This window comes from Cylas formicarius, unplaced genomic scaffold (genome assembly GCF_029955315.1).
Source record: "Cylas formicarius isolate icCylForm1 unplaced genomic scaffold, icCylForm1.1 PGA_scaffold_10__41_contigs__length_53128322, whole genome shotgun sequence".
NCBI lineage: Eukaryota > Metazoa > Arthropoda > Insecta > Coleoptera > Brentidae > Cylas > Cylas formicarius.
In genome coordinates, this window is record NW_026844214.1 from 34,051,992 (window position 1) to 34,066,593 (window position 14,602).

Sequence of the window (14,602 nt, forward strand, 5' to 3'; positions counted from 1 at the left end):
TAAGTATGGGTATTTACTAATTCAGACGACCTGCAAAACACCACAATATCTAGATCGATTTTAGATTGTATAACACAAATTTTCGGTAACATCTAAAACAGATTTGCGAGAAATTTTACACGGTGTATTTCATTTTTACAGACTAGACATGTGCAGAAGAACGCACCCAAGTGACAATTGTAATCGAGGCACCGCAGGTATCCCAATTAATACAAAACTCAGTGTAGATAAAGCACTTGTCTGTAAACATTTTCGAACCTCGTTGTTTCATTTTTGCGCTTTGATTATCATTTATACTCTCCCCCATCAAATTCGTATAGTAACTTTCGCTAGACAACACACAACTCTATCGCACGCGGTGTTAAGCATTAATTTCCTTCAATTCAATACCACCTAGAATACGGTGTCACAAATCACACAAGGTTCTCACTGCGGGTGCACTATCCTGCAACATCATTTTCGTGTAGATATAGAATGTCCTTTTCCAGTCACTAAGTCACGAACTTGCCGGCACATATAAAACATTTTCAGAACTACTTTCGCGTGTAAACCCATACCAGTATATCATATTAAGTAGAACAGGGGGGTAGATCTTTCCAAAACTGGCATTCTCTTCTTCGATGACGTTTTGGGGTAGATCCTGTTATTTTTATGCAAGGGATGGGTTTAACCTATTATGAACTAATCGCACCCAGCAAAAATACTCACACGCAGCTTGGATTTGGTAAAAATGGACTAACCAAAACGTTAATAAAAATCAGTTTTATTAATTATCTTGCCAGGCTTATTCTGATTTAAGGAAAATTACTAACATTTGCAGCTTTGTCCGATTTTTAATTGTGGCCATTAATAAAAATTTAAACTGGCAGAGTTTTTAACGTTGCATTTTAAAGAGAGAACAAAAACCTTCGAAAGAATAACTTTTAACAGATAGTAGTGTTTGTCGGACAAATTATAGTTTTCCTTGAATTTTAGAGCATTGCAGAGATAATATGGATATTCTGAAAGCATTTACCAGTTCACTGGTGTCAAATAACCTACTGATTCCATCAAATAGAAGTTGCCTAATATACCCTATATAATTAATCTAAATTGTCCGTCATAACTTTCTCTACTAGTTTTCTGCTTATTAAAAGAATATTGTCGCTTTTTAAAAAACCATCACCGATGGTTGTGATGCTGAATACAAATTTGTAAACATAATTCAATCATCGCTTGTCTACCTGTAAATCCCGATACAAAAAAAACAAAAGTAAATGAACTGATTTTCACTTTCTGCTGCTTCTGGTGGAGGATCGGTTTTGAAGTTTTAAAATCGCTTATGACTTACCAATTAAAAAAATAAAATGGATTATAGGGTTTGCCTATGTTGGTGGCGCGTGCGTGGTCAATAAACGATTAGAAAAAGTAAATTCAGTAGCTATAATTGAAGACACCGGAGGATTTAGTGGCATAATCGTAGCAGCTCACGAAGTTGGACATTTGTAAGTATCATTATCAAAGCTAGTTTTTGAACTTCCTTCGCCTTAATTTGGATTATATCTCCACGTTGATGTCTACTTAAATAAGGGCATTGGAAACCAAACAAGTATTTTTAACAACTCGTTGCACACCTTCGAAAAATATCAGTATTAATATAAGACGATGTCAATATCCGTGATTGCAGGTTAGGAGCCGTGCACGACGGTAGTCCACCGCCTTCTTATTTGGGAGGTCCAGGTGCTGAGAAATGCAAATGGACAGATGGGTTTATAATGTCTGATTTGAGGCACACGGAAAGGGGATTCCGTTGGTCCCCATGTAGTGTTTCGAGTTTCCACCACTTCTTAAAGTAAGTTATTGTGTCAACTAACTTTCCGCCATTCGAACGGCTTTGTAGTTCAGATTCTAAACGCTCATAAATTCAGTTGCTGCATTTAAAAATTATTAATATGAAATATAGCAAAGCATTAGATTAGATCACAACTTCCGCGAGGAACCCTTCTAAACAGAATTGGTATGCAGTGTTTTCTTCCATCCCCCCATTTGGCTTTGAGTCGGCAGTAGACCAACTATTATTATCACTGCTTTCTTGTGATGGTCAGGATTTCTGCTGTAAATTTAGCATATGGAGTTTTGAGGAATTACTTGGCGTGTCTGCCCATCTTCGCGAATTCGAAATTCTTTTGCCGATGGCTGTTTTGGTAATGAACTTTCTAGCCCATAAAGTGGTCCTGGTTCAATAATGCGTTTTCAAGAGCCCTTTCGGGCAATATGATCGATTCTTTCGTTACCTTGTTTAGTCTGTTGTCACAAATCAATTGGATGTTATTTTGTTACATAACATTGCCATTAATTGCCGCTGGACTGACGTCAAGATAGAGATCTTTGGTGCGAAATTTTTTCTTCTTTATTTTATTTACTACGTTGAAGTTGTTGGTGGTTTTGCGATTTATTCCAATCTTGAAGAAGTGAATGCTTAACTCGTTGAATAAACAAATTCGTTGGGGCTGTGATTCCCCGTCCAGAAATAAAATTCATTCATATCTAATTCTGACAGAACTTGAACTTTTTTATGTTTTTAGGCATTTAACTACTTAAAATCGAAAACTAGATTAACATAACAAAGTACTTTTTCCACGTTTTTCCAAATTTTTGGGAACAATACGTATTTATCTTTTTTTTTAAAAAAAGGACCTATCTGTTGATAACATGCAAAATCTTAGAAATTTCCAAATTTAGTTTGTGGACCTAGACTTAAATTTTATTCAACTTTTCAAATAATTGTTTGTATTATTTGTTGCATAGAAAGCACATTTTTATAACCTGAAATTGTTTTAGAAATTAGTCTTTATTCAAGCTGATCTAAATCCCAAAAATCAAAAAGTAAATTGGAAATATTTCTCTACTGGTTTTAAGTGTAACATGGAATGCTCTCTTTTAAAAAGTGCTGCTTTTGAAAGTGTCCTGGCCTCTACTTTGAAACTGTTGAAAACCCATAAGGGACTTAATCTACAAAAGTTGAATGCTTGCAGTGGTGATACTGCGACATGTTTGTATAATGAGCCGCACGAAGATGCGAGTTTGCCAAGAGTTCTTCCCGGTAAACTTCTCACTTTGGATGCTCAATGTAGAAGAGACCGCGGTACAAGCGCGTGTTTTGTAAGTAATTAGTTTGTAAAATGCAATTTCCGTATGGTAAAAACAAAAATGGTTATCTTTGGTTTAACAGAAAGATGATAGAGTGTGTGCGCAACTGTTTTGTTTCGACTCTGGGAGCGGCTACTGTGTAGCCTACAGACCTGCAGCTGAAGGATCGGCTTGTGGAGACGGCCAGGTGGGTAAACTTTTCATATATAGGTTCCAAATATAACTCTTCCTTTTAAAATTATTTTAAAGATACTGAATGCACTTATATATTATTTATTTTATGTAGCGCGCCTTTATTTTAAACTTTCGCTGAAAAACGATTTTAAAAATTTGAAACCTTTCGATAGTAGGTATGCAGCGTTGGCCAAATCAGATTAATATAAATACTAATTTTAATTTTGAAATATATCGTTTCATTTCATTTTATTCTGTTATCTAGCAGACGAGAAATGTGTTTTGCGGTACCTTAGTTATAAATTTAATGTTCAAACAATGTTCGCGTAGAGGAATAAATATTGCTTCACGCACAGTTTACCAAATGTGTTGCATACTATATTTTTTCTATAACCGTCAGTTTTTGGATACATTTTTGCAAAACAGCACGAATACATTCACCGTCAGAATTGACGTCAAAATTCAAGTCGTGCTGTAATATCTCCGAAATGTCCAAAGTGACTGGGATTCATGGAAAACGAAACTGACGTGGTAAAATGATAGTTTAGATCGGTGTATAATTAGGTATTTTACAGAAGGGAGTAACTTTTTTTTTCTTTTAGTTGTTTCAAATGTTAAATGGAAGACCCTGCATATCTTGATGTTTCAAGTTAATCTCTAATAGGTCGTTAAAACAAAGACATTTAGGTTATTTATTTCTATTGTTTTTTTTTCTCAATGAAACTTGCATAGTTTGTATCAAAATAATATAAAACTGAGTTCATTATTTTTGGGTAATTGTTTGATTATTAAAATAGGTTAGAAATTTCACTCTAGTAAACTCCAGGTTTCAAAATATTAAATTTTCTTATTTTAAGAATTGCATATTATCTTGACAGTAACAGTATATGTCACTCTTCTAGGGCAGAGTGCAAAATATAAACGTAAAATTGACAAATGATAATTTCTTAGCAGCAGCAAAATTTGTCATCACGTTTGTAAATTTTTTTTCATGGTTAAATAAATATAAAAATCAAAACGATCAGAAATAAAATTAGAATAAAGCGTGGAAATAAAAGCATATTTAAAGTTTTCCAGGGCAGGCTGACTGAAACTATTTTAAAGAAAGATAACGCCGAACTAGCATTAACTGAAACAATCGAAATATAGGTCTAATTTACATCTTAATGAACGGTTTGGGCGAATAACCTTGTAATTATAGACAATATTGACAAAAATACAAATTATTTGTTCCCATTCTTAATTAAGTTCATACCCGATCAACGAAGTATGAAACTTGTGTTCTGCCAAAGGAGATTTTAATTAACAAAAAGAAAACCCATTGTAGGCCAGAGGATTGTTATACGTCACACATTCGACATCCGTTATATATTTGAACATCCGTGTAAAACCTCGAACAATGTTTTTTTTATCGATTAGAATCAAATGTAGTCAAAACAATGGATAGTGGCAATGAACGACAAAATAGAATGGATTGCGAAGGACGAATTTGAAACTTACATCCGACTTTTTTACAGGTAGCAAAAATTGTTACCCAATTAAAATTTTCGGTACATTACATTCGGCAAAAAATATCGAACGGCTTGCATTAATCTATTTTGACCGGAAATAATAGGAATAGAAAGAACCCGGATTATAATATAAATATTTCATTGTTTCTTTGTTTAATGTCTTTTTTTTTTTTTTCATTTTGTATGACAGAAACCTCGCAAACATTTCCATGACATATAAATATACTAAATAAATATCAGTAAATCTAATTCATTTTTCATTGAAACAATAGTATTATAAAAATAACATCAAAAACACTTTTTTTTGTTTTTTGCTCGATTTCTTTTTCTTCCCCCAAAGTAGTTAATGAACATGCACTAAATTATTTAATGCACCACACTTGAATATGTAATAATTTTCACAAGATTAAGACAGTACGATACAGGACATAAATAAAATAAATTATTTTAACTGATTTAAAAATTAATCAGATCGCGATCAAGCTTGTTATCACTAAACTGAAAAATAAAGCAAATTTTACAAAAAAAAGACAGCTAGTTGAAGAGCAAACAGTCATCTATGTAACTGGGAAATTGGGGTGCTCTCGTGGGTAGCTTATTAGGAGGAGGAGCGGAGGTGCTCTATTGCTCTAAAATATTTTTCTTTCAATAGTTTCAATGGTACTCCCTATATATCAATTCATTTTTAGATTCCACACAAGAAACAAAGCAGATTTCGTTAAGGTTTCCCTATACTTCGCAGTTAGTGAAATAAAGAATAATTTCCTATACTTTGGATCCTGGAAGAAATCTTAATAGTTCCGTGCTTTAATTAAACGGAAAATCGAACTCTTCCAGACAGTTCCTGGAAGGACTCAGGGACTTTTCCTGACATACTCTTTTAGATGGAACATACAGTTCATTTCAAAAATAAGATTTTGCGCGGTTTATTGCGATTTTTTAAATAGCACAACCTGTATATTCAAGCTATTTCTTACAGTGTTTATAAAATGCTATACCAGAAAAAAAAAACTGAGTCCTTCCAGGAACTGTTTGGATAAGTTCGGCTTTCCGTTTACTTAGAGTACGGAACTATCAAGATTTCTTCAAGGGTCCAAATTGCTCAAAAATCAATGACATTATTTTTTATTAAATAAGGTTAAGAAATAGTAGAGAGTAGAATCTAAAAATGAAATGATAAACGGGGGGTGCCATTTAAACTAAATAGACAGTATTTAGTTCTATTTGTATTTATAAAAAATAACATCTATAGTATTATAACATAGAAGTTTTAAATAAAAATGATCTTTTCTAACCTTTTAAATAATTATATTGGCCAGAATATAATATGCATTTTTTCCAGGTATTATTTCAAAAAAGTTCAAATACATACTGGTTTTATCTAAATTTAACCATTACTTTTTGTTTTTTGAAAACGGAAAATTTCTAAATAACTAAAATACAATTTTAGTTTTTATATGAAACTACTTTATTTATTTAATCATATTTCTATAATAACTCTTTGGGTATCTTGTCCGAAGCAAAAAAAAAGAAAATTGACAAAACGTATGTTTATGAACATTTGAAATGAAAAATTAACACTAAAGAGGATGATAAAAACGCACATAGGCACGTAGCCTGCGACAGATGTAAGGATTTTCACTGAAGACATTTTTTTTAAATATTTATATTTCTATATAAAATAGACAAATATTAAAATATGTATCTTGTAAACTAAGCATTTTTGGAAGTACGTTTAGTGGGAGAGAAGTTTTGGTTAGTTTTTCAATTTTCGAAAGCCCAACAAATCATTTGGGTGCCTTCGCTAAGTGCTGAATTTACACATTACATTAATAAATCAATTTCAGCATTGCTTAAATGGCCGTTGCGTAGCAGAACACGAAAACATCATTCCCGACTATTCACAGAATTCGGCAACGTATGTGAGAGCGAACGAAAATCGCGGAAGACCTTTGTAAGTATCGCTTTCTTTCATTCTTAGTTCTTACTTATTTAAAACAATCCCACATGCAACTAAGAAATCCATTTTACGTACCGTATACAGGTTCGATGAGGAAGAGGAAGAGAAGTTGAAGAACAAAGATCCATATTTCAACGACGACTCTAACTATTACAATCCAACCTATGGTCAAAATTACCAAAATAACGTAGCCCAAATTCAAACCCAAAACGGTAAATTTATTAAGTACGAGAATCAAGTTAGTCAAAGTGATCCTTCCAATAAAAATTCCAATACAAATTTCGATGACGTTACATACAAATATGGTCCCGAGCAACCGTCTACGAATTTGGCCTCGACCAGTTTTACTAGGACGTTTTCGTGGAGTTGGTTTACAATATCTACTACCAAATCCCCGTACGACTTTAAGAATTTTGGAAAAAATTTCGAAACTTCATCGTTAAGTCCCAGCTCTACACAGAATCCCGTCATCGTCAACTTCTATTCCTTTATGAGGTCCTCCACAAAAAATCCCTACGATTTCACAGATTTTGGCAAAACATCCACGCAGAATTCTGACATTGGCGATAAAGGAGTCAATTACGACAACGTTAACAACAACCACCTTAAAAGGTCGTATAGTTAATTTAAGGAGAGTAAGCTACATTAGAAATAAGGCTGACACCTGTTTACTTATGGGGTAAGGTTTACTACCCGAATTGCTTCCTCTTTTATCGTCTTCTATTTCTTTTGGCCCAGCAACGTCGTCTTATTACCACATTCGTTTTTTTTTATTTTTCGTTTCTTCTTCATGTTCATTGTTCCGCCATATCGCATATCGCATTTGTGCATGCATTTTCTTTCATAACATTCGGCAGAATTTCTTCTGCAGTCACACGTTAACAAACATTTAATATATGCATTATTTTTCGGATTATAACATAATTATATACGCTTAATTTTACTTAATGTTACAAGAAACATGCTGATAAATAGACGTAAGGTACAGGCAAGTATTTTTGCTATTACATAGACAGTGTTACAGACTGTGAGGAAGAAGAAAATTAAGAGGAAGATACTAAATTTTGCCAAAACTTGACGTCACGATCACTATTGATATCTCAATTTCCATAAATTAAAAAATGGAAAAGTTTAAATACTCGGTATCTCGAAAACGAAGTATTCTCGAACCGTTATTTATATGAATATTTTTTATATCTTTTGAAATGCAGCATCTACCCTTAAATTATCTTCACAACATTCTGTAACATCATGTATGAGCAAATTCAAACATATAAAGAGGTGACCTAAAGCTATGACTCTTAAAATTTTTGAAGGAAATTGTTTCTCTATTAATATTGAGAAAAACCTTTGACCGATTTTGTTGATATTTGCGAGTATTGTTGCAGTATAACATTGAAAGCTAATTTAATGCCAATTATGAATTCCAGTGGCGTCCTGAGGCATCATAATAATTGTTTTTTGATAAAAAGATCTATGTGAATTATTTTTTAAAATTTGTTTTACCATAAATTCTTTTCAAAATTGAACTCATTAAATGTTTTTAACTAAATAAAACATTCACTTAACGTAACTTAATTTAACACATTGTTGTAACATGCAATAATTTAGGTTTTGTTTTTATTTTTTCGAGTAAATTTCGAACTTTATTTAGCAGCATCCATTGCTAACGGCATTTATAGTTAAACAATTTAGATTACCATATATTTTAAATTGTTCGGAATTTTTCTAAACGTCTGTTTCTCTTTCTTTGTCCCTTCTAGCAGGAAATGAACCCTACCACGGCTCGATGCTTAAGTGAAAAACACGAGAAAAAGCCGATTAAGTACCATTTGTTGAGTTTGTATTGAGAACTCGGTCGAGAATCTGTGATTACTGTAGCGATTAGTTGTGTTTGACATTATGGTGAACAGTTTTGAGAGTTTATATATGCAAGAGTTCTGATGGAAGTTATAATTTTAGTGACAACTTCAACTGTATGAAAGAATGTAGTAAAAATTGATGTCGGAACATATCAAAAATTTGTTATCAATATGTTAATTCAGTCATTTAAAATTCGATTAAAGCTAAAACGAACTGAGTAAGATATTTTCATTAAGACTACATATCATTGGGGCGGTATATCATCCCCTAATTTTTTAAATTTTAGATTTTTTTCGTACTTTTTCAGAATTTCACTAATTATTTGCGCATGTAAACTTTGTAACAGGGGTGACTTCTTTTTTTATTGTAATTACCACCATTTTGGATTTTATTTTTTTTTAATAAATTTTGTACATAGCTTAGGGAAATCGAAAGTATGTAGTAGCGGTAGTGCGTTAAACGAGAAACGAATCAGCCGCAGGCTTTATTAAAATATTTTTTTAAGACAGTCCCGTAAAAAAATAGTCCATTATACAGGAAGTTTCGAAAAACAAGCAAAAAATGAATCTGGAATGAACTTACTATTTCAAAAATCAAAAATTTCCGAATTAATATTAGCCCTTAACCCAAAAACTCTTTATAAGTATTCTGTCAAAATAAATGTGGTGCATAAATAATAATTTTGTAAGTAACGTTTTAATAATAATTATAGAAATCTTTTAAAAATATCACCATTCAGATATAAAAAATACTCCAAGGTTAATATAAAAATCAAATATTAACCCTTTGTTACGCTCAACGGGCCGATCTGGTGGCCTAAGTGCTTGGACGCCCACGGGGCCGCCCCCGTTTAATACCAAAAACCCTTTGTTAAGCGAAATATTATTTTTGTATAATCAATATCTAATCAAGTTTTGCTGTCTTTTGAAATAGCCTGCATAATAATGCTCATCCACCTCCTTCATAGAACTTATTTATATATGTTTTTTTAATGGCAATAATTTTTGTAGTTAATAATTAAAAATATAATTTTTTGGCAAGAAATGTCCATTGTTGCTTTTTGTTTGTGATGTGTTAAAACTCGGCGGTGAAGCAATTCTTCTTTAGTTCGTATTTTTGTTTACATTGTTTATTTCTCTTATTTTATGTTTCAATGTCATTTTCTTAATGTACGTTCATAGTGTAAATAGTACAACAAAACAAGAAACTGCCAATATTTATAATACGATTATGAAATAATTAGGTGTAGCAAAGAAACAAGTTTTGTACAATTCAGAAACCTTGCCGTTATGTAGATTGCAGACAATTGAAGCAGCTTGCAAATGGTGCCCAATAAAAAGCAATGTGAATTGTTTCGTGAAGAAATTGTTTAAATTATTCACCGAAATTAAAGAATTTTTACGCCGTATAACCAATTAATATTAATTTGCTGGCGACAATTATTCAAGACGCGTTAATAACCCTTTAACTGATAATGGTAATTCTCGTTCATTGATAGTCGTTAAATTTAACCGAAGCAAATATTGCTCTGTTCTGGGTTCCAGCTTTGTTATATTTTTATTAAAAACACAACAATACATAAACATACCACATTTACAACACAGCGACTGTTCAAATATTAATACGTAATTAAAATTAAATTAAAATACGTAAACAATTAAGTACTGACGTAGAGACACATAAATTTTTAACGCCGTTATGTAGCTGTAAAAAGTTAAACGTGATGTACTTTTTTATTTGATCGACTTTTGCTTCCTTTTCAATTAATATCTCAGGTTCAACAATGTCTGATGGGCTGAAAAACTCTACTGTTTCGATTGTCTAAGTCTACTCTTGCTTAAAAAAGGAAAGGAAAAATTACTAGGTACATTTCCAGAAATTTGTTAATGTAGTTTTAAAAATTTTTCCTTCGGTATTACGCGTTATGTGATGTTAAGACAATTTTTTATTTCAACCATGCAATTTTTCAGTTACTACGGAAGCAATTATTGTTATACAACGGAGCAGCATAAAAATAAATTTCTTTTGGCAAAAGCAATAAATTTTACTGCTCGCAAAGTCTTTTTGTTTCATTTGTATCCGTCCATATTTTGATAAGGCCAACATGTGTTTTCTAATAAACGTATTTCAATTAATCAATGATTCGTTTTATTGACAAGTAGTACCGATTTGCACGAAAATAAAGCCAAGGCCACGCTTGCGACCTAGTCGCGGCGACAAAAACGTTTTGTTCCGAACACTATTTTGTAAATTCCATGCACATGGTCACGATTAGAACTCGCGACAGCGTCAGGCTAAAACTAAAGCTGTTACCCATTTAAACAATATAAACCATGTCGCAAGCGTCGCCGTAGCCTAAGTAAAATAATGCCTAACCATATAACTGATCCTGGTAACTAAGGAAGTTCCTCAAAAATGAAACTTCTGGAATTGCATATTTTATCAGAATCAGGTTTTAATATTATTTATATGGTAATTTTTTAATTTCTTAAAAAGTATAATATAATTTTTTTATCGAAAAATGAAACGTCACCTCAATTGTCACGTCACTGGGTGAATGTATTCGTTGTGTACCCAAAAATCTAATGTTGTACAAACAGCATGTGTAGCAACTTTGATCAACTTCTTTAGTAATTCATCAAACTTGTTGCTTAATATATCTACTATTTTTAAGAGACGTGAATTATTTTAATTTGATCATTATTTTTCTTTTTTTTTGTTGCACTTGGTTAACGTAATAACAAGATCGCCGATATGCAACTTTGCCATAATTTGATTTACAATGTATCTCCTACTCGTTTCCAGAAATAAAGTGGAACTTGAAACACATATTTAGATTGAAATAACATCAAATCTATGTAGACGTTGAGGTTCCCGCTTCGTTGAAATCATATTCCGATAATAGTAGTTTACGTAACAAGTCAGCTATATCAATCTTATTTTGAACAGAATCGTCAATGTAGCCTTCAGAAACTTGAGATAAACTCAAAACATCTGGTAGTTCTGAATATATAATATCAGCACCCCGATTAACTAGCAATGACGCTGAACTGCGATTAAAACTACGCCCTGTGTATTACTTTGGGTTGAGTAATTTTAAGAAAGTAGTTATTTCGAAAGGATCTTTGCCTACTGTATGTATACTTTCGCGAATAAGAGACGTCGATGACGAAAGTTGGCTGTGCGTAAACCTATATGCTTTCTATATAAATTTGTGTGTTTAAAAGCATGTCAAAATATCAGTATATTTATTTAGTTACTATGGAAACCAATTCAAAGGCGATTTGGAGAGTCCCGAAAATAACAAAAATTGAACAACAAGTTTTACTGTACTTTGACAACATTGTCATGTAAACTGCGGGACGATTAAAAAAAACATTTTTATATAATACAAGGAATCGGGATTAAATATTTTGAACGGGCAACTTTAAGGTGCGTCCAGACTACTTGTACTCGTGCTCGTGCTCGCGGTACTCGCAATGACGTAAAGACTTGTCCAGCTTTAGGTTGTACTCGCCTGATTTTTGTCTAGACGGAGTTCAGTTGCTCGCGGGACTCTGACTTTAGAGGATCCGTAGTATAGGTGCGCGATTTTTTAAATGGATCGTGACAAAGTTATAGTCGCCAGTGCGAGTTACCTATCGATACATTTATTATCGAAAAAACGGAAGCCCAAGAAAAGTCCTCGAAAACGAAGATGGTGGATATTATGGATTTTCCGAAATCGCGAAGTCTACAGTGGAACAAATCTTTTGAGAGACCTAAGAGTCGATAACCTACATTTCAAGACGTTTTGCCGAATGTCTCCATCAGATTTCGACACCATACTGAATTTGGTAGGACCAGAAATTGCAAAGAAAGACACCACATTTCTAAAATCAATCCCCATTTCAGAGAGGTTAGCAATCACCTAGGTACCTAGCATCTGAGTTTTTTATTCAAAGTTTCCAAGCAGACAGTATAGACTATTGTTCCAGAGTTATGCGCCGCTTTAAAGATTATGTAAAGGTAAGATCGTTATATAGTGACAATCAAATAATCTAAAACATAATACAAAATAAAAGTATTTTTATTGCCACTGATAACCATGATCCTCATCATCCAAATTCAGTAATTGGCTACTAGCATTATTGTTGGACGGTAACACCCCTTGGGTGTCAAGCTGTAGGTAGTGGGATTATAAGCTTTGACTTAGGGATTGACATTGTGAAACATTTTGTTGTGGGGTTGAAACTGATGGCCCACTTGTAGGTTCCACAGGCCCATGGCATGATCGGTAGCCGTTGTGACTATCTCTTGAACTAGGTATCTTCATCAAGACACTTACTCTGTTCATTTTGCGACTTAGTCTCTTTTAAGCCCACTTTGATTCCTTCCTGCAAAAAAAAAGTAGTAGATAGTTTTATAAAGACTCGTTATAGTGATTTATGTACAAGGTGTTACGTGAATTCTAATAATAATAATTAATAATAATAAGATTTTTTGAACTGTAGATATTTTACTATTATTTTTTATATATCTAGGATGTAACATATATTTTTCTGTTTATTATAGTTGCCGCAGACAGAGCAGGAGTGGTTGAAGATAGCCGACGAGTATGAGAGTAAATGGAATTTTCCTCATTGCCTTGGCGCAATGGATGGAAGACAATACGCAGTACAATGCCCTATAAATAGAAGAAGCGACTTTTTTAATTACAAGTCATTTTTTAGTATTGTTCTTTTTACCTTAGTAGATACAGACTACTGTTTCCTCTACGCTGATGTGGACTGTCAAGGTCGGTATCAGATGATGGTGTCTTCCGAAACACGACTCTTTTTCAAAAGATGGAAAATAATGCTGCAAACTTTACTAGCGCATGCAATCTGTCAGGAAGAGTAATAAGAGTACCCTACGTCATCATTGCGGAAAACGCATTTCCTCTTAATAATCACATAATGAAGTCATATTCCGGAGAATATACGAAAGATTCAACTAAGGGTATTTTCAACTACAGATTATCAAGGGCGCGGCGCATAGTGGAGAATGCATTTGGAATAGTTTCTTCTGTATTTCGAGTGCTAAGAAAACCCATGCTACTAGAGCCATCGAAAGCCCAAATTATTGTCATGGCTTGTGTTCATCTTCATAACTACTTAAGAAAAAGCTCTAATTCCAGAGAAATCTACTCTCCTCAAGGAGTATTTGACAATGAAGAGAATGGACTGGTTACCTCTGGATCATGGAGAGCTGAGAATATGCCTACTACATCATTTTTACCATTAAGGAATATTCCACGACGGTCAGCCCAAGATGCTCAGGACATAAGGGATGAATTAGCGGCTTATTTCATGAGTGAAAAAAGTAAACTTTCGTGGCAAGATAACTATCAGTAATAATAGTGATGTAAAAGGTGTCCGGTTTAAGAGGGGCCCACCTTATCTCGCAATCTACGAAGTTTGGAAACAAAATTCGTACATAAATTATTTATTTATTTATATCATATTATAGTGTTTAAAAATGTTTAAATTTGACATGATATTTCGATTCCAATATAAAAACTAACTACTTTTTGTATATATAACACATCTTATGCCAAAATTCAAATAATTTTGAACTATTCAAGTTTGAAAATTGACATTTTCAGATTTCGGAAGGCTGTAAATTCTATAGGTACCGTTTAACTTACAGAAAAACGGATTTCACATTTCTATCTTAGTTTTTAATGACCTTTCTTATTGTATCAATTTCCAGTTTAATAGGAAGATCCATTTTTTGTATAATTTGGAAAAAACGGTTTTTTTTATCTTTGCTCACACCCAAAAGATAGTCCGCCAGAGAGACCATAAAAAACTAAGATAGGATTGTGCGATCCTTTTTGCTCTATGTAAACGGCATAGCTTTAGCGGTCTTCTAAAATACGAAAATCTTAATATTAAATCTGAAATAATTCGAATATAAGTGCATTTACCTAGGCATAAGATGT

General features: G+C 33.0%; 1 protein-coding gene across 9 annotated transcripts in view; it reads left to right on the forward strand.

The window, feature by feature from the left end:
- Positions 1-10,754, forward strand: part of LOC132700773 (A disintegrin and metalloproteinase with thrombospondin motifs like) — a 78,898-nt gene extending 68,144 nt beyond the window's left edge. The window contains exons 9-16 of one of the 9 annotated variants that reach the window (XR_009618686.1): positions 142-197; positions 1,358-1,484; positions 1,667-1,831; positions 3,015-3,141; positions 3,212-3,316; positions 6,662-6,768; positions 6,859-7,453; positions 8,538-10,754. Coding sequence is in view for 7 of the 9 variants with exons in the window: in XM_060668340.1 (XP_060524323.1) it covers positions 142-197; positions 1,358-1,484; positions 1,667-1,831; positions 3,015-3,141; positions 3,212-3,316; positions 6,662-6,768; positions 6,859-7,399 (1,228 nt within the window). In the remaining 2 variants the exon portion in view is untranslated. The other 8 variants (XR_009618687.1, XM_060668316.1, XM_060668325.1 and 5 more) reach the window with 8 other exon arrangements.
- The last annotated feature ends 3,848 nt before the right edge of the window (positions 10,755-14,602 follow it).